Here is a 19,638-nt window from a genome sequence, read left to right on the forward strand (position 1 = left end):
CAAAGCAAAAGGCAAGACTTTTCCTGAAAAGCTCACATCTCTTCCATAGATCACTGGCTACCTCCTGAGTGGAAAGAGCTCAAGCCTCTGATAGGTTCTCACAAAGCTGTCACCTGGACCTCAGCACACTTCGTTTTTCAAAGCATGGTAAGACTTACAAGCCTTAACCAGTGCAGTCTTCAGGGGATGAGTACTGGGATCTGTAGTACCTCAATACAAATTATAGTCCATATGGAACTTCGAAATGCATATACTTAAATTTTTATTCCCTCGTAGGCATCTGCATTGTTGTAAATACCACACTGTAAGGAATGGCAGATATGGGAGTTCTGGAGAGAGAGAAGAAATTACTTTTACCTGATTTTTTTTTTCCGCCAAATTCCTATGTCTGCCCATCCAGTAAAATAAGTCAACAGAGTGCCATGTGATCTCTCCCCAGTGCACTGAAACTTTTGACCATTTAAAAATATATATTTATATTGTTTTGTCTAACAGTCATCCTGGCACTATTACTGCTTTGGGCATCCCCACTCTGGACAGCGTCTGAGTAGGCAATGCTTAGCAGTAGTGTGATGGATCTGGTTGAGCCCCCAGTTGTCATAATCAGTGCACTGTAAGGAGTGGCAGAAATGGGAACCAAGAGAGGAGACATTATAATAACATTTTTCTCCAAGTTTGTCACTTTCTACATATATATTGTAACACTCGCTTATAGAATCACAGGGATTTATTGAAAACTGCAAGTACCAACTCCAGCGCGCACAGGCAGGAATGAACTTCCCGCTAAAACCCACAGATCAGATGCAACAAAATATCAAAGGCAACAACTTCATAATAAGATAAAAAAATACCTCACCATCTATTGCTAGAGGTGCTGTCTGCACTGGTCATTACAACTTCTCCCCTCCAGTTAAATAATAACTTAAAACAGTAACTCCTAGGAATCCAGATAGTCTGCCATCCATGCAGTTACCATGTTGGTCTTCCTGCTCAAGTCCTATGTTCAGTCATGGAGACCTCACTTAGAGCTGGATCTAGATTATCAGTGCATAGAGGGTACATGTTCTCTAAGTCAGGCCTATCTGTTGTAGACGGACAGTTGCAGAATGCAGAGTGTTGAAGTCCCAAGAACAACCTGGCAATTCTCCACAACCAGTCTCCTATTAGAAGGCACAGGAACCTGCTGGGGTAACTCCAAATCTTCTTCTCCATCCCTCTGAGATGATGAGCAGCCTCAGTATTTGCCCTCCCCTTTCTTTTAATGAATCTGTGCATAAGTTATTGATGCATTACAAGAGGCTTGCTTTTTGTGTCGGCACAGATACATTGTTTAATTTTTTAATTACCATGTAAGGTCCCCTCCTAAAAGGAGTAAATTTGGGATTTTCTCCAGGCTGCTTTTTCCAGTTGCATAGCCACACCTTCTCTCCCTCCTGGATGGGACTGTAATTCTCCTTTTTTTTTTTTTTTTTCTTGGCATCTTGTGCCTGGCATGCTTGCTTCCTGCTCATTTGTTCCTCCCCTTCTGGAACATTGATATAAGACTTTGTTGTGTCTCCTATCTGTGTAAGTGCAGGGGGTCTTGCCTGTTCTTACTGCCTGAATATGAAGTCTGAGGGAAACATGGGTTTGCTAAGTCCAAAAATAATCTCAGAAAGAGAGTAATGGATAGTTGAATGCTGGCTGCTGTTACCTTTTATATTTGCATGTATATTCATATTGCAGTCTTGTTGGTGTTCACTGTCTACGATTATAAGCACAGAACTAGTGGTGTGGTTTAGTCACTCCACTCCTGCTTCTCCATTACTCAAAGGGTTGGTGACACTGTTATTCACCTTGGTTATCTGGAGTTATCAACAAACCTTGTGTAATAACCACAATTCAAATTTCTTCCTCCGATCACTGCAGATGCAGCTTGTTTCGTACGTGTTTCGTTAGTGCAGCCATAGCTGTCTGTCCTTTTATCCTTTAGTAGCTGCGTCACCACATAGTTTGAGAAGATGTCATGCACTACATGCAAATACTAATTTCCAGCTGGTATTTCTGCTAGTGGATCTTTCAAGTCAATCTGTATGAACTCCCACGGTTTACTAGATTGGGGCATTTTCCCTGAAGAGTACTGCCTCTCCTTGCTTTTGCTTTCCTTTCTGGATGGGTAAGACAGGAAAGTAACCAGTTCTTAACATTTGCAGCCATGCCCAGCCAAAAAAAAAAAAGTCAATATCTGGCTCGGTGTCTTTTCATACCTCAGCTTGCCTTCCACTTTGTTGTCATGAAAATACTTTAGTACTAAAAAACTTTAGTAAGTTTGCTGGCAAGACGATCCTGTTACCTTCATACACCAGCATGAAGTGGTGGATCAATGGATAATTGTTCCTGAATTATGTTAAACCTCCCAATCTGGGTCTCCTTCAGTAGATCTGCTGGTGCACCAAACATAAGGCAGGGGCTTAGATTGTTCTTGCCAGATGTTCTCATAAGATCAGGCTCTCACTGCCCTCATGTGGCTGAGAGCATCTGCAACCACTTAGCTTTCCAGGTTTATGGTGAATTGTGACTGTATAGTCAAACAGTTTGAATCCATCTCCACAGGTATCCTGGATTGTACTTGGTAAGGAGCCACTGCAGGGCACTATGTTCTGTGCAAACTGTGAATTCCATCTACTGTATATAGAGACAATAGGCCTTGAGGGCCTCCACAACAACCAAACACTCCAATTCTGCAGCCAAATACTTGGTTTACCTCTCATTTTATTTGCAGGTAAATCATAGAATATCAGGGTTGGAAGGGACCTCAGGAGGTCATCTAATCCAACCCCCTACTCAAAGCAGGCCCAATCCCCAGACAGATTTTTGCCACAGATCCCTAAATGGTCCCCTCAAGGATTGAGCTCAAAACCTTGGGTTTAGTAGGCCAATGCTCAAACCACTGAGCTATCCCTCCCCCTAAGGTCATCAGTTTGTTCAAAGGCAAATCCAACAGCAACTGTTTGAGCATCACAGGTTACCAATAATGGATGGGGTGGATCCAGGAATTTAAGCACAGCATGGTTTAGAACTCCTTTCCATCACTGAAATGCTTTTTGGTGTTGCTTTGTCCAGACAGAATTGCTTTTAGTTCGCAGAATGGGCAGCACCATTATACCAGCTAAATGTTATACAAACCTCCCATAGAATCCACAAAGGCCAACAAACCACTGTATTGCCCATACATTTGTAGAAACCTTCTAGTCCATTATAACATTCAGTTTCTGGGATTGGGGCTCCAACACATCTTCACTGTGTCCTGGGAAGGTGTTACAGCTTCTCACATGCTGATATTTGTTTCCTGGAAGTTTAAACCTGCCTCTTTAAAAAGCTTTAGAATCATTTCAAACATTAGCAGATGTTTCTTCCGTGTTTTGTGGAAACAAATGAGATCATCTAAGTATATGAGGGTGTCTTCAGTTCTCACAACTTAGGTTAGATTGTTTACTACCCTAACCCTGCCCAGCTTGGTATTGTCCGCAAACCATAAGTGTACTCTGTGCCATTATCCAAGTTATTTATTAAGATATTGAATAGAACTGAACCCATGACACAACACTGCGGATCTCCACTCGATATGCCCTTCCAGCTTGAATGTGAACCATCGATCGCTACTCTTTGACTAGTTTTCCAACCAGTTATGCACCCACTTTATAGTAAGTTAATCTAGGCCAGGGGTGGGCAAACTTTTTGGCCCGAGGGCCACATCTGGGAATAGAAATTGCATGGGGGGCGGGGGGGGGGGGGGGGGGGGGGGGGGGGGTGTGGGCTCTGGGGTGGGGCTGGGGATGAGGAGTTTGGGTGTAGGAGGGTGCTCCAGGCTGGGATTGAGGGGTTCGGAGGGCAGGAGGGGAATCAGGGCTGGGGAAGGGGGTTGGGGCGAGAGGAGAGGCTCAAGGGTGCAGGCTCTGGGCGGCGCTTACCTCAAGCTGCTCCCAGAAGCAGTGGCATGTCCCTTCTCCGGCTCCTATGCGGAGGTGCGGCCAGGCAGCTCTGCGCGCTGCCCCATCCTCAGGCACGCCCCTGCAGCTCCCATTGGAACATTGGAGGGGGCCATTGGAGCAGGGCCATTGGAGCGCATAGGAGACGGAGTGGGGCCATGCCGCTGCTTCCAGGAGCTGCATGAAGCAGCCCTAACCCTGGTCCCCGGCTGGAGTGCTGGAGCGGGGTCATATGGCTGCTTCTGGGAGCCACGTGGAGTGGCAAGCCCCAGACCCTGCTCCCCAGCCGGAGCTTGAGGGCTGGCTTAAAACAGCTGGCGGGCCAGATACAGCCCACGGGCCATAGTTTGCCCACCTCTGATCTAGGCTATATTTCCCTAGTTTGCTAATGAGACAGTCGTGTGAGACAATATCAAAAGCCATACTAAAGTCGTGATATATCACAACTACTGCTTCCCCTTTATCCACATAGCCCTTTATCCACAAAGACGGATATTAGGTTGATTCCATGTGATTTGTTCTTGACAAATCCATGTTGATCGTTGTATATCATCTTATTATTGTCTAGGTACTTACAAATTGATTGTTTATTTGCTCCATTATTTTTCTGGGTACCGAAGTTACGCTGACTGATCTGTAATTCCCTGGGTTGTCCTTATTTCCCTCTTTATAGAAGTAGAATCATAGAATATCAGGGTTGGAAGGGACCTCAGGAGGTCATCTAGTCCAATCCCCTGCTCAAAGCAGGACCAATTCCCAACTAAATCATCCCAGCCAGGGCTTTGTCAAGCCGGGCCTTAAAAACCTCCAAGGAAGGAGATTCCACCACCTCCCTAGGTAAAGCATTCCAGTGCTTCACCACCCTCCTAGTGAAATAGTGTTTCCTAATATCCAACCTAGACCTCCCCCACTGCAACTTGAGACCATTGCTCCTTGTTCTGTCATCTGCCACCACTGAGAACAGCCAAGCTCCATCCTCTTTAGAACCCCCCCTCAGGTAGTTGAAAGCAGCTATCAAATCCCCCCTCATTCTTCTCTTCTGGAGACTAAACAATCCCAGTTCCCTCAGCCTCTCCTCATAAGTCATGTGCTCCAGACCCCTAATCATTTTTGTTGCCCTCCGCTGGACTCTTTCCAATATTTCCACATCCTTCTTGTAGTGTGGGGCCCAAAACTGGACACAGTACTCCAGATGAGGCCTCACCAATGTCGAATAAAGGGGAATGATCACGTTCCTCGATCTGCTGGCAATGCCCCTACTTATACAGCCCAAAATGCCATTAGCCTTCTTGGCAACAAGAGCACACTGTTGACTCATATCCAGCTTCTCGTCCACTATGACCCCTAGGTCCTTTTCTGCAGAACTGCTACCTAGCCATTCGGTCCCTAGTCTGTAGCAGTGCATAGGATTCTTCCGTCCAAAGTGCAGGACTCTGCACTTGTCCTTGTTGAACCTCATTAGGTTTTTTTTGGCCCAATCCTCTAATTTGTCTAGGTCCCTCTGTATCTGATCCCTACCCTCCAGCATATCTACCACGCCTCCCAGTTTAGTGTCATCTGCAAACTTGCTGAGAGTGCAGTCCACACCATCCTCCAGATCATTAATAAAGATATTAAACAAAACTGGCCCCAGGACCTACCCTTGGGGCACTCCGCTTGAAACCGGCTGCCAACTAGACATGGAGCCATTGATCACTACCCGTTGAGCCTGACGATCTAGCCAGCTTTCTATCCACCTTACAGTCCATTCATCCAGCCCATACTTCTTTAACTTGGCAGCAAGAATACTGTGGGAGACCGTATCAAAAGCTTTGCTAAAGTCAAGGAATAACACATCCACTGCTTTCCCCTCATCCACAGAGCCAGTTATCTCATCATAGAAGTAGGGTTACCATATTTAAAAAATAAAAAAAGAGGACACTCCACGGGCCCTGGCCCCGCCCCTTTCCCACCCCAACTCCGCCCATTCCCCGCCCCTTCCCCAAAGTCCCCGCCCTAACTCCCCCTCCTCCCTCCCAGCCACGCGAAAAGGGCTGCCCGAGCACTACCGGCCCCCATGCCTCCGGACCCCTTGCCTCCGGACCCTGCGCCGCCGGAGCAGAGCAGCTGGAGCCCGGGAGGGGAAGTGCCCGACCGGCGGCTCGGGGTCCGGAGGCAAGGGGGCTGCCTGAACCCGGAGCGCTCGGGCAACTCGGCTCTTAAACAGAGCCGAAGAGTCAGGGGAGGAGCAGAGCAGCTGGAGCCCGGGAGGGGAAGTGCCCGGCCGGTATTTTTCCCGGACATATTCGGTTTTTTGGCAATTCCCCCCGGACAGGGGTTTGATTACCAAAAAGCCGGACATGTCCGGGAAAAACCGGACATATGGTAACCCTAATAGAAGGCAATTAGGTTAGTCAGGCACGATTTCCCCTTGGTGAATCCATGCTGAATGTTTGTGATCACTTTCCTCTCCTCTAAGTGTTTCATAATTGATTCCTTGAGGACCTGCTCCATGATTTTTCCAGGGACTGAGGTGAGGCTGACTGGCCTGTAGTTCCCCGGATCCTCCTTCTTCCCTTTTTTAAAGATGGGCACTACATTAGCTTTTTTCCAGTCATCCGGGAAAAAATCCGGTACTATATTTGCCCTTTTCTAGTTCTCTAGGATCTCTCCTGTCCTCCATACGTTTTCAAAAAATGGTTCAGATCACTCCAGCCAGTTCCTTAAGTATTCTAGGATGCATTTTATGAGGCACTGCCAACTTGAAGACTCTGGTTTGTCTAAATACTTCTTAATTTGTTCTTTCCCTATTTTAGCCTCAGTTTCTGCTCCAGTTACACTGATGTTCATTATGCTAGTCACCTGATCACTGCTAACCTTTGTGGTGAAAACTGAAACAAAAAAGTCATTTAACACTTCGGCCATTGTTATGGTCTTTCCTTCCTCTTTGAGTAATGGGCCTACCCTGTCGTTGGTCTTCCGCTTGCTTCTACTGTATTTGTAATATGTTTTCTTGTTAAATTAGGTAGGGACATAAAGTTTAATCTCCTTTCGTGCCTTGGCCTTTCTAATTATGTCCCTACGAGCTTTTGTTGTTGGGTTTTTATATATATATGTATTCTTAGTAATTCAACCTACTTTCCATTTTTTGTATGGCTCTCTTTTTTTAAGCTTCATATCATTGAAAATCTGGGTAAGCTAGGGTGGTGTCTTACCATACTTCCTGTTATCCTTCACATTGGGATAGTTTGTTCTTGTGCCCTTAATAACCTCTCTTTAAAAACCTGCCAACTCTCCTGAACTCTTTTTTCCCTTAGATTTGCTTTCTATGGGATCTTATCTATCAATTCTCTGAGTTTGCTGAAGTCTACCTTCTAGAAGTCCACAGTCTTTATTCTGCTGTTTTCCCTTCTACCACTCCTTGGATCATGAACTCTATCATTTCATGATCACTTACCAGGGCTGGATTTACCTTTGTGCCCCCATGGAGACAATGGAGCATGGCACGGGGAGGTCAGTCCCCAGAGCGAGTGGCCAGACAGAGGCAATGCGGCATGGCATGGCAGGGGCGGCCCCGCTCCGCCCAGTCCAATACGAGGGTACTATTTACAAACCATCAGTTGCCAAACTCACAGTGGCCCGCCCGGCCCTGTGCTGCTGGCATGCTCCTTCCCCTCGGGGGTGGGCCCATACCACACCACACAGTCCCCCCACCCGCCCAACGCGAACAACCCTCTGAGAGCCCTCACAGACACACAGACCCCCTCCACAAATGCACAGCACCCTCACAACACCACCCTGTCCAGCGCCTCCCTGCCCACAGCCCCACCACAACTGCCGAGCACCCTACACAGAACCGCCACTCCCTAGTGCCCCAACACACACATCTTCCCCGCCCTCTCACAGCCCAGTACCCCCCTCACCCCAGAGACCCACTCCCCCACGCCCTGCCTCTTGGCCACTCTCACCGGCCCTGCTGGGAGGTGACTGTCTACCAGGCTGAGCTGGCAGCGCAGCCAGGGCTGGTCCCAGGGTGGGGAATTGCTCCGGTGCCTCAGGAGTGGTGAGGTCAGCCAGGCCAGGCTGGTCCTCAGGACCCACTTGCCTGGAGCGGCCCAGCCAAGTCCCCCACACAGTCCTCCCTCCCAACTGGCCAGGCTTCTGCACCAGTCCCAGGCGTCTCAGCTCCAGGGAGACAGGCGGGGACCCACGGGTGGTGGGAAGCAGAGACTGCCCGGAGCCGGAAGTGCACTGGAGTCCGGCCAGGGGGCAGACAGGAGATGGTGGGTGGAGTCAGGGGGTGGGCCAGCCAAGCGGAGAAAGTGGGGGGGGGAGCCAGTGGGGTCTCAGGGCGCAGTGCAAGCGGAACAGGCCGGGACCACTTCTGAGCATGGGTCCGGCTCCGTGGCGCCACTGGCACCATTGTAAACCAGGTCCTGACTTTCATCCATGCTGACTTTCAAATTCTCAACCAGTTCTTCCCTATTTGTCAGAATCAAATCTAGAACAGCCTTTCCACCTTCTGTAATAAAAAGTTGTCTCCACTGCATTCCAAGAACCTGTTGGATAATCTGTGCCTGGTATTATTTTCTCAACAGATGTCTGGGTAGCTGATGTCCCCCATCACTACTCAAGTCCTGTGCTTTGGATGATTTTGTTAGCCTCATCCACCTCTTCTTCCTGTTTACGTTATCTATAGTAGGTGCCCTACAATTAATCACCCTTGTCTTTTACTCCTTTTATCCTTACCCAGAGACTTTCAGCAGTTCTGCCTCCCACTTCTATCTCGACCTCAGTGCAAGGATATACATCTTTGGTATCGAGGGCAACACCTCTTCCGTTTTTTTCCCTGCCTGTCCTTCCTGAACAAGCTGTATCCTTGTATACCAATATTCCATTCATGTGAATTATCCCCCCAAATCTCTTATGGCAATTATGTTGTAATTTTGATTATTCAGTAGTATTGCCTGTTCTTCCTGTTCATTCTCCATACTTCTGGCATTAGTATACAGACATCTAAGTATGTATACATTTAGTTCTAGTTTCATGGCATGAGGCCTACTATGCTGTTTCAATTGGATGCAAATAGCACAATCTCCCTCAATTTATATTGAACCAAGCATCCAGCTGAAATCAACTGGGCTAAAACCAGTCTTGCAGTGTCATCCAGCCAAATTACAGTTATGCATGAAAATTGGGAGCCTTCTCCTTTGTCAGATCATGGATGTTTACTCCCTTTATTTTGTGTTCAACAGAATGAATCAAAGATAGGGATCTTTCCAAAACTGGAAGACATCCTAAGGGTTGTGACCATAGTAATCACTTAGTTCTATACATTGTCACTATTCTGTTGGTGTGTTTAATTTTATTTATATTGCAGTCACACCTAAAGGCCCCTAACAAGTATCAGGGCCATACTGTGCTAGGCGCTATACAAATGTACAGTAAAATCTAGTCCTGCCCTGAAGGAGCTTACAATCTGTTTTTGCACTAGAACCTCTCTACTATCTATAGCTAATTCTGCTGTGTTTATGCACAACTGTACAATAAGTAAGCTTCCAAAATTCTGTACATATTAATAAGTCCTCATCTATTCTAAGGTTAGCAATGAATTTTTAGTACACCTCTACCCCGATATAACGCGACCCGATATAACATGAATTCAGATATAATGCAGTAAAGCAGCGCTCCGGGGGGGCGGGGCTGCGCACTCCGGAGGATCAAAGCAAGTTCGATGTAACGCGGTTTCACCTATAACACAGTAAGATTTTTTGGCTCCCGAGGACAGCGTTATATCGGGGTAGAGGTGTATTCTCAACTAACTCTAAGCATGTGGAAGAGCACAAAACCTGGAGGAGTTTGACAGGTCACATTATATAAACCACCCTAGCAGTAGGATTGGACAGCTTCCGTATGTGTTATTCTATAGGGCTGGCCAGAAAACAAGAATTCTGTTTCTCAAAAAAAATGGAGATTTTGAAATTAGTTTTCATTCCACATTGTAGCCAAATCGTGACCTTTTCAATTTTTTGTGAAAAACGGACGGACACACACACACACACACACACACACACACACACACACACACACACACACACACACACACACACACACACACACACACACACACACACACACCAGAATAGCCAGTAAGCCAGTGAATGGCTTGATCTTCCTGTATCTCCCCAGACAGTCCCTCCCAGACCTGAGAAACTGTTTCAATGAATCAGCGTTTACCACCCAACTAGCTCTACTAGTCAACCTGCATAGGCAATAGTGATATTGGATATAAAGATTTTGCGTCTATTCATTGTCCTCTACTATAGTCCATGATCTCATTTCTAATTATTGAAGAATATTTTATTATTTTGGGGTTTTTTTCCACTTTGCAGCTTACCTTGTGCTTTGCAGCACAGGTTATTTAAACAATACAAGAAGCTGATCACTAAGGACTCAGTTGCAAAGGATCTAAGGCCCAGGTACAGTATATTTGGCAGTAGGCAGGCCCCATGCAGTCTTGACTGGTCCATTGTTGTATTTTCAATTATCTTTGGTGCTGAAAGAAAAAGACGTTAATGTATCTGAGGATGACATAGCAAATTACTCCTGCTCTCTAACCTTTTTAAATTGCTAACACGGTTGTAATCTGTAATTACAAAAATCAGTGTGAGAATTGTGGCACTGTATAATTATCTTTCCTGATACTTTATTGCTATATGAATTATTAATCCAAATCAGTCTTGTATAGTATTTGTGGCAACTAAGAAGAATAATGTATAATGAAATTTAATTATTTCTATTTTTGTGCTGATGTTTTATGATGTCGTAATTGATAATTAATTGGTTAAAAACACACAATACTTGGGAGTTTCAGATGACTATGAACTGTTTGGAGTTCAACATTTATTAATTAAATAATGAGTTCACTGAAGAGACCTTTGTGTATAGTCTACTGTTGTTAGTGAGCTCTCGAAACTGCTGAATTAATCATTACGCTTTTCAATAGTTTCTTTTAAGGGAATGCAGCAAAGTTATAAATGGTTATATTGATTATAAATCATTCCTTTGTTGTTATGGGAATGTAAATAATTAAGAGCTCACAATAATAGATTTTAATGCTGGTCATTTTCCACAGCTCTAAGGAACTTGCTAACCGATGAGTCAAACTTTGATAGGTTTCCTCTAATAACAAACTTCTGCTATTATTAAGCAAGTAATCTTCATGGAGCAAGATACTTAGGACAAAGTGGGGAGATGGGACCTGTTAAACAGTTTTCCTTATTTCCACTTTAGAACTACATTGCATATTGTCTGAAGCACTAAACAGCTTCCCTCTACAAAGATGTATAGGATTTTTAATCCTGAAAGGAATATAAACTATTTCTAGCACTTGCACTTCAAATAGCTATTTTCACGTGAATTCCCTGTGGCATCTTTTGCAGCCAGTGTAACAGTTGAAAAGCTCAGAATACTGTCTGCATCCTATTGGACAAGAAACATTGTCAGACAGTTTCTGTGCACTTCTGCTGTGTAGTCTAACTAAGTATGACCTGGGATTCTTTCTTGTGCTCAAGCAGTTCTTTTTACAGTTATTCATAAGAACCTTATTCTAAGTGATTAGTTTTTGAAAAAATGAATTAGAGAATGTACTTTATTAAATGGATCTAAAAAATACAACACTTCATCAATCCTCTTAACTTGATCAAGAGAGAATTGAGAGGAACCTTTTCTACAAGGCTTAATGCAGTCTCTGTAGTATGTTTGCTTGCATTTCATGCCATTCATTTTGCACTGGATCTGGTGCTGTGATTCTTAATAGTAAATTATACAGTTTTACTTGCTGGCTTTCATGCTAAAATTGGATGTTATAGTCAAATTGAGGCAACACCCGATAAACCTTTTCTGGCATATTACAGCAGATGTGTTTAGAGCAGCAGTTCTCAAACTGTGGGTCGCTACCCCCTTTGAATGGGGTTGCCAGGGCTGGCTTAGACTTGCTGAGGCCCGGGGTTGAAGCCCGAGCCCCACTACCAAAGGCCCAAGCCAAAGCCCGAGAGCTTCAGCCATGGGCTGCAGGACTCAGATTACAGGCTCACTGCATGGAGCTGAAGCCCTTGAGCTTCAGCTTTGGCCCCCTAGCCAGGAGCTGTGGGGCTCGGGCTTTGGCAGGGCTTAGGCGGGCTCAGGTTTTGGTCCCCTCTCCTGAGGTTATGAAGTAATTTTTGTTCTCAGAAGGGGGTTGCGGTACAATGAGGTTTGAGAACCGCTGGTTTAGAGTATCTGTCTCTCACGCTATCATATCCCTGACCTAATGCTTGCACATCATTGAGTAAATAGTCATCTTTGTGTTCATATGGGCCAAATGATGCCCTCACGCAGTACTTGAATTAATAAGAGCCTTTTCCGCCTCCCCCTCCAACATGGTGGTTTGGTATAGAGAGGCTGCCTGGACCCTCCACTTCCACTGCTGTAGCATATGGCAACAAATAACTGTCTGGGGTACAGGAAACTAGGCTTATACCACCAATTCATTTCATATGGGGCACCTACAGGCCATTGGCTGCAGTGGAAATGGCTGTTGGGGACAATCAGTACAGGTCAAATTCAAATCAGGGACCTCTGTAGGCCAACACTTTTCCTATCAGTTAAAGGCTTGCTGAGTAACCAGTGAGGAAACACAGGGTGATGTTCTCACCATTCCACTAGCTTTATACATGTTTTAAATATTTTTGATAAGAGCAATAGTTAAAGAAGGAAATTACTAACTAGTAACCAAAGAATTCAGTGTTTGATTCACACAAATATTTGCTTATTGTGCTATTACTGTACTAAACGGATTACAACTTCAGGCAAAGTGTCTTTTTTTTCTTTTAAATACTAAAAATATAGTTGATTCTTTTTATTATCTGCCAGGTTTCAGGTTTCTTGTACAGTTTCAGAATCATCTCAGACATTACAGACATGAGATTTGCCTGAAAAAAAAATGCATTCTCCATTTAATTGTCATTTGCAACTTTCAGATTTTCCCACTAGATTTTTCTTGTAAAATCTTACATTTCACACCACTCAAGAGTGACCACTTAAAACATTATTTTACATTAGCATTAACATCTAAGATCAGTTACACAGAAAGCTGTGAGTGGGCTGAGTGAGTATCATTTTCTCTTTTACATTACCATAATCCTAATAAAATGATTGCAACCACTTCTGATCATTAATCTCACTTCATGAGAAGAATTTTTGAGTGTAAATTTTCTCAATTTAAGAAAGCAAACCCATAACAAAAAGTAAAACTGCAGAAAACCAAAAGGACACCCCTCAACTGTAGATAGCTAGTTGTATGTATACCTACAAAAAGACACAATCAAATGAGAGGGAGATGACTGGTATTTGGCACTGAAAATCAAGCCACTTATTTAGGAGCTTAATCTTAGGCACCTACTTTTGAAAATCTTGGCCTTCATCAGTAAATGTAAAATATTCATAAGTCATAAGCATTTCATTAGGAATTCCCACAGTAGTTCTGGAATGCCAGCGTCAGCAATCTGGATGTATTGAAGCAAGATCTCAATCATGGTCTGTCTGCTTTACAGAAGTCTAAAACTTCATTTTTATTAATCCATTGCTAGTGTCCCTAATCAGACAGAATATCATCTATGTATGTGCTCTAGGAATTACTTTGGAGAAGTTCTAGGACCTGTGTTATACAGTTGAGTTGAGGAATATTCTTTGATTGAAAAGGTGAGTATACATTTACATGTAGAAAACAGGTCCATTCTGAAGCCTTTTCCTGCTGTATTTTTGAATGCATAAGATCTTTTGCAGCATGATGATTGTTAGGAAAAATATCTAGGTTTCAATCTGGAGCAACAGAAATAGCACTGAATTAAGTTTACCAAGTACAAGCGCGCACAAAACTAAAATGATCAAAGTAAAAATTGTCTAAAAGAGCTGCTTTTAACAAATGAGGAATTTTGCATCAGTTTCCTTCTGTAGATTCAGGTATTTGTAATGTAAACTATATTGTATCAAAACAAATTGGTTTGTACCCATTACCTGTAAAGACTCTGAATCTTCCCTGATAGGTAGGCTTGGAAGGATTAGATTTTTTTGACATTAAATGTTGATTTCACTGTACACACACAAACCAACAACAAAATTTCCATCAATGATCATTGAAGTTTACAGATAGGCAAAGTGTAAAAAAAAAAAAAAAAATTTGCTTCTTGAGAACTTAGAGTTTGATTTAAGGATATATACTTTGTATATTTTGATATGTGATGTTGACAATGTGTGTTGTATTGGTTATAAAGCTTTAAGTTTTTGAATCTTTATGTCTAATGTCAGTAAATAATTATTGTCTGGACCCTCCCCCCCATAATTTCCTACAACTGTGGAAAGTTAATTTGATAATCTAAAAAAATGCTTAAAATAAACATCAATATTCTCCATTGAAATTAAATTCTGCCTGCCAAGGCTAAATATAGCATAGAATACATTTCTATTGTTTTTCTTGCCACAGAAATTAGAATGAGAAAGCAAAGCAAACAAGAAGATTGACTTCAGTGCTAAACAGAACTCTCCATAAAGATATGGGAGGGTAGGGAATAAATTGTTTTAATTATTCAGATACGCATGGGGTCTCTCAAGTGATGATGTTGAAGGTAAGTGAAGAAAAAATAATTTTGTTCAACAGTACAGGGAGCTGTATATCTGGAATAGATAAGGAATCTCCCTGTTCACACTCTTGCAGTGGATATTGTGCATCATACAAATGCATAGTCAGCAAAAAGAAATTATTTAACCCATGGTTCTACAACTTCTAGACGGGCAAACTCTTCTGCACCCACATGATACCTCGGTCTTGTCTTCACTACTGGGGAGATCGACACTGCTGCAATTGATGCAGCGGGTGTTGATTTAGTGGGTCTAATGAAGACCCGCTAAATCGACGGCAGAGTGCTCTCTGGTGGACTCCAGCTCCCCCAGAAGAGTAAGGTAAGTCAATCAGAGAGCATCTCTCGTCAATGCAGCGCAGTAAGTCAACCTATGCTGCGTAACATAGGTCAACTTATCCCGGTAGCAAAGACAAGCCCCTCAGTGACTTCACTGGGGCTTTGCCCGCGCTCAGAATTCCTCCCATACATGAGATTTTAAGACTAGGACCTTGGATTCTTAATTTGGAAAGATAAAAAATAGAAACTACTTTTGCTTTCTTCGTAAATGTCTTAAACAGCCAATGAATTTACATTGCTTCAGCCACACCTGTGAATAAATGAATTCTAAAAATCTTTCACACACCCCCACTGATCTTTAAAAATAACTAGATCTGTTATTGAGACAATAGGAAATGAAATCATCATAGTTAGGTGGGTTCTTTCTGTCATGTACAACTCCCGGCTACTTCGCAGTTAAGCCTGGGTTTTCAGTGTAAATTCTAAAAGCGCTGTCCACCTGAATGTATACATCTCAACTTAAATGTCCAGCTTCTAGACATAACACAACAGAAGGACAAGGGTCAAAACCTTCTCTCTCTGTGAAAGACCCAATATTCTCATATTTTTATTTTTACTATAATTTTCCAAAGTTTTATGTGTAATTACTTATAAAATTAAAGAATTAAGTATTTATTGGTAGTCTTATTTGTAGGCATTTTGTGGACTAGTCTGAAGTCTAGTTTGATTTTATATTGTGGTGGTGGGGTGGGGGGAAGCCTACAAAATGGGGTAGAATAAAGGCTTGTAATGTAAATGTCTTTCCAGGTAACTTTTCTGACTTCTTTGTTCAGACTAAGAATTAATGTGCTGATCAGCAGTTCTTCAATTTGCTGCCTAGATCTTGCAGGACACAAATTATGATGTTATCTCGCTCTCGCTGTTAAAATTGTGATTGCTGTAATAACTCTTCAGCAATATCTCTCCTTATTGTTGCTGTTTCTATTTTAGGGTGTGAACGGAATGTCTGTGGATGAGAAGACTGAATCCCCCATGTATGTGTATGAGTCAACAGTTCATTGTACCAATATCCTCCTGTGCCTAAATGACCAGCGGAAGCAGGATATTCTCTGTGATGTGACTTTGATTGTGGAGGGGAAAGAGTTTCGAGCCCACCGGGCTGTGCTGGCTGCTTGCAGTGAATACTTCTTGCAGGCGCTGGTTGGGCAGACGGAAAATGATCTGGTTGTCAGCCTGCCAGAGGAGGTACAGTATGTCATTATTCCTCTGTTGTAAAAACAAACCCCTCTTACATGGCAGTAATGGTGTACTCGCTACTAGCCAGCTAACCCTCAAGGTCTTAAAAGATAAATCCAAATGTAGCACAGATTCTAGGATCTGACTCTGCGTGCCTGTTGCTGTGATTTTTCTGTTTTGGTTGGTTAAGAATTGTTGGATGCCCCTTGAGAGTTAAAGACTGAACGTATTCACAGAATCATCTCTGCTGGAAAAAAGCAGCCAGCATTTCAAACCAGTTACTATAGCAAAGCTTTAAAATGTTTGAGCTTCCTTTTCTCACCACTGCTAAAAGAGTAGTACCCAAACAGAGGTCACTTAATGAATATAGCTCCATTCAGTACATTATCTGGACCCAGGTATTCTTCTGGTTTTCTAGACAGGAAATTTAAAAGGGCCATTTGGCTCTCAGAAAGTGGGTTATTGTTTAAAAATCATTTGAATTGTCACATTATTTTGGGTCTCATTGCCACCCTTCCCTTTTCAGCAGCGAGTATTTTGGTGGTTCTTGTTCCTTTCCCTGTATTTCTCGCTCAGCCTTGTTTCCTTTCCCTTCCGCTCATCACTAGTATGGTATTTAACTGCCTCAAGCCACGTGATTTATGCTGAAAAAAATGTGCTGAGCAAATTATTTTGGAAAATAATTTTGTAGGTGTTAAAGATACAGAATGGTCCAAATAGCAGTGGGCATTAATGACAGGGGGCATTAAAGACAGAGTTCACTGAAAAGTTCACCTTTTGTCGTTGTTGTTTCCCATGAAATCACACCTGCTGGCTCCCACTCCATTGCGATTCCCTAGCATGCATCAATCTGACTTACCAGCTACACAGGGCTCACTTGTGGCTTTGCCATGAGGAGATGTTGTGTTGGACTGCAACCCCTGGACACATCAGAGTCACAAAATACTCTGCTTCCCACTGCTCTGTGGTGGAAGTACACTGTGCCAGGTAACTCACCTGGTGCACTGGGGCTGCTATGTCCTCGTACAGGCATGCAGTGGTAGTAAAGATGTTATCTATGGCGTGTCAGAGGAGCATGAAGCTACCTGATCAGCAGGTAAATGGTGTTCTAGGGTCTGATATGAGACTAACAAATTGTTTCAACATTAATTATTTTATACTCATTGGAATTAAAATAACGTTTTTTAAATTAGGCCATTTACATAAAATTTCCACGTACCTGATTCCCTGTGGGCTGGCTCTACTGAGGCACCATTTATTGTTCATATTAAAACAATTAACAACAATAATACTGTAGCTTTGATGTTACATCATGGTGCAAATTAGTGAATAACAGTGGAAGTCAGTCAATGTAACTTCATGAGTCCTGAAACAGTAAACTTCAGTCAGTTATGTATTGAATGCCCCTTTGCCTCTGGCTCCTTCAGATAATTTTGTGTCTAACTTCTTAGTTCTTGTCTTTAAAATATATTTTTCGGGTTGTCTCTAAATTTCTTGGCTTTTGAAGGTTTAAATTGACCTTAAAGTTACTTTAATGCATGTTTAGTTGTACATCACCTTTGTGTGTTAAGGCAGTCAAAAAGCTGCCCCCGAGCAGTACAGTTGTCATTTAAACCATGTCAGAGCCTCAAATAGTCTTGCTATTAATTATATTTCTACACCGTATTATTGCCAGCTATGCTGATTTACACACAGCCCGATTGAAAGAGATGAGGCAAGTACCCGATTAATTTCAACGTGACTTGGCAAACTAAAAATAAAATGGGGTAAAAAATAATTTGTCATAAATAAACTGTAGTCCAGTATCATTTCCTTAAGACTTCATTCATATCATATAGGACACACTAGTACCTGCATTATGTTTCTACACAATGTTAGGTTTTTCCGCAGTAAGATTATTAACTATTTAACTTGGTGGTGTATGCAGTCTGTTTATTGCAAAGCAACTTTTGGTAGTTTTAAAAGAGAGAGAGAATATGAAACATACCTCGTGACACTGCTATTAAAATATAAAGACTGTTCCTACCACATAAGTAACATCTTTCCAACCATACATGATTTCTATTATGTACAATCGCCATTAAAATAAATAGTATGAGCATTATTTTCAGGTTAATATGAGACTGTTACTTAAAAAAAAAAAAAAAAAAGCAAAATGCAAAACAGCTGTAGAGATTTAGGACTAAATTCTCTGCTACCGTACTCCATTGAAGTCAACTATACCAGCAGAGAATCTGGCTTTTAATACTTTTCAGTGGTCTGAGAATATAAAGTACTATGTAAGGGATAAGTGGTGTTAGTTTTCCATTGACGTAGATTTTATTACATGGCAACAAGGTTTTACTTTTTTTAGATTGACTGAGATAATTCTATTTCAGTCAGAGCAGGGATACAATATAGGTACTGGTTTCTTACATACATAAATCCCTGTGCTGATAGGCTAAGAAGCCTGATTTGTTCAATCACTGGTTTATTTGAATAAATATACGTATGTAAATTCTTTAACTTTAATTGTCTAACAACCATTTTTAACCAATTGGAGCACAAGGATATGCATAATCACAGTACAGTAATTTCTCAGTTACTATATGATGCATATGCAAATTTCTCTACTTTTGTTGGCTGTTCTAATTTGGCTGTTTTGATATGCTCCTATACTTTATATCAGTGGTTCCCAAACTTGTTCCGCCGCTTGTGCAGGGAAAGCCCCACGGCGCGGGCTGAGGGACGTACTGGACGCCGCTTCTAGCAGCTCCCATTGGCCTGGAGCAGCAAACCACAGCCACTGGGAGCCGCGATCGGCCGAACCTGCGGACGCAGCAGGTAAACAAACCGGCCAGCCAGCCAGGGGCTTTCTCTGCACAAGTGGCGGAACAAGTTTGGGAATCACTGCTTTATATATTTGAAGCTGTATGCCATCATCAAAGATGGCTGCCTGGGCTTCTTGCTTCCTTTAGCAGAATCGAAAAACCTTCAAATTTTGCAAGAGGGGTCAGGAAAATACGACGAAGCATTTAATTACTCGTTTATTATGATAATTTTGCAGTCCTTCTAGTTTACTAGGTAATACCTATATCCTAGGCGAAGAACTTTTCAGACTCAGAGGTTTTCTATAAACACTTAATGCTGTGGTGTTTTTAGAAAGGGCTAATTTACCTTGAGATATAGCTGGTACCACAAGAACAAAAGTACCCTTAAGTTATCCTTTTTAAATAGCCCTGATGGCTCAAAAACTCACTAAATGGCTTGTGATATAACAAAAATATTTCTAAACGAGCCACACAAGCATCAGGTTTTAGGTTCTCTTTGTGCTTTGAAATGGCAGAAATGTGAAATCATAAAAATAGGAGTTAGTGTACAGTGAAGGCTTAAATGTGGCACTGGTGTACAGAAAGGCATAAAAGCAGTTACCAACATACTTACCTAATGTCAATACTTAGCTCATCTGAGTTGGGTTGTTTGGTTTTGTTTTTTTAAACAGAAGCTTATTTTTAACTATC

The 19,638-nt window shown here is 42.6% G+C and overlaps 1 protein-coding gene across 1 annotated transcript in view; it reads left to right on the plus strand.

Annotated features, from left to right (window-relative positions):
• The window catches only part of BACH2 (BTB domain and CNC homolog 2), a 138,275-nt gene that overhangs the window by 60,192 nt on the left and 58,445 nt on the right, over positions 1-19,638 (plus strand). Inside the window, exon 3 of the mRNA XM_024202727.2 lies at positions 15,893-16,147. Coding sequence (XP_024058495.1) covers positions 15,905-16,147 — 243 coding nt within the window. The 5' untranslated portion in view covers positions 15,893-15,904. The remainder of the gene's footprint in view (positions 1-15,892; positions 16,148-19,638) is intronic.

The sequence above is a fragment of the Terrapene carolina genome, unplaced genomic scaffold (genome assembly GCF_002925995.2).
Source record: "Terrapene carolina triunguis isolate 2854851 unplaced genomic scaffold, T_m_triunguis-2.0 Scaffold42, whole genome shotgun sequence".
Taxonomy (NCBI): domain Eukaryota; kingdom Metazoa; phylum Chordata; order Testudines; family Emydidae; genus Terrapene; species Terrapene triunguis.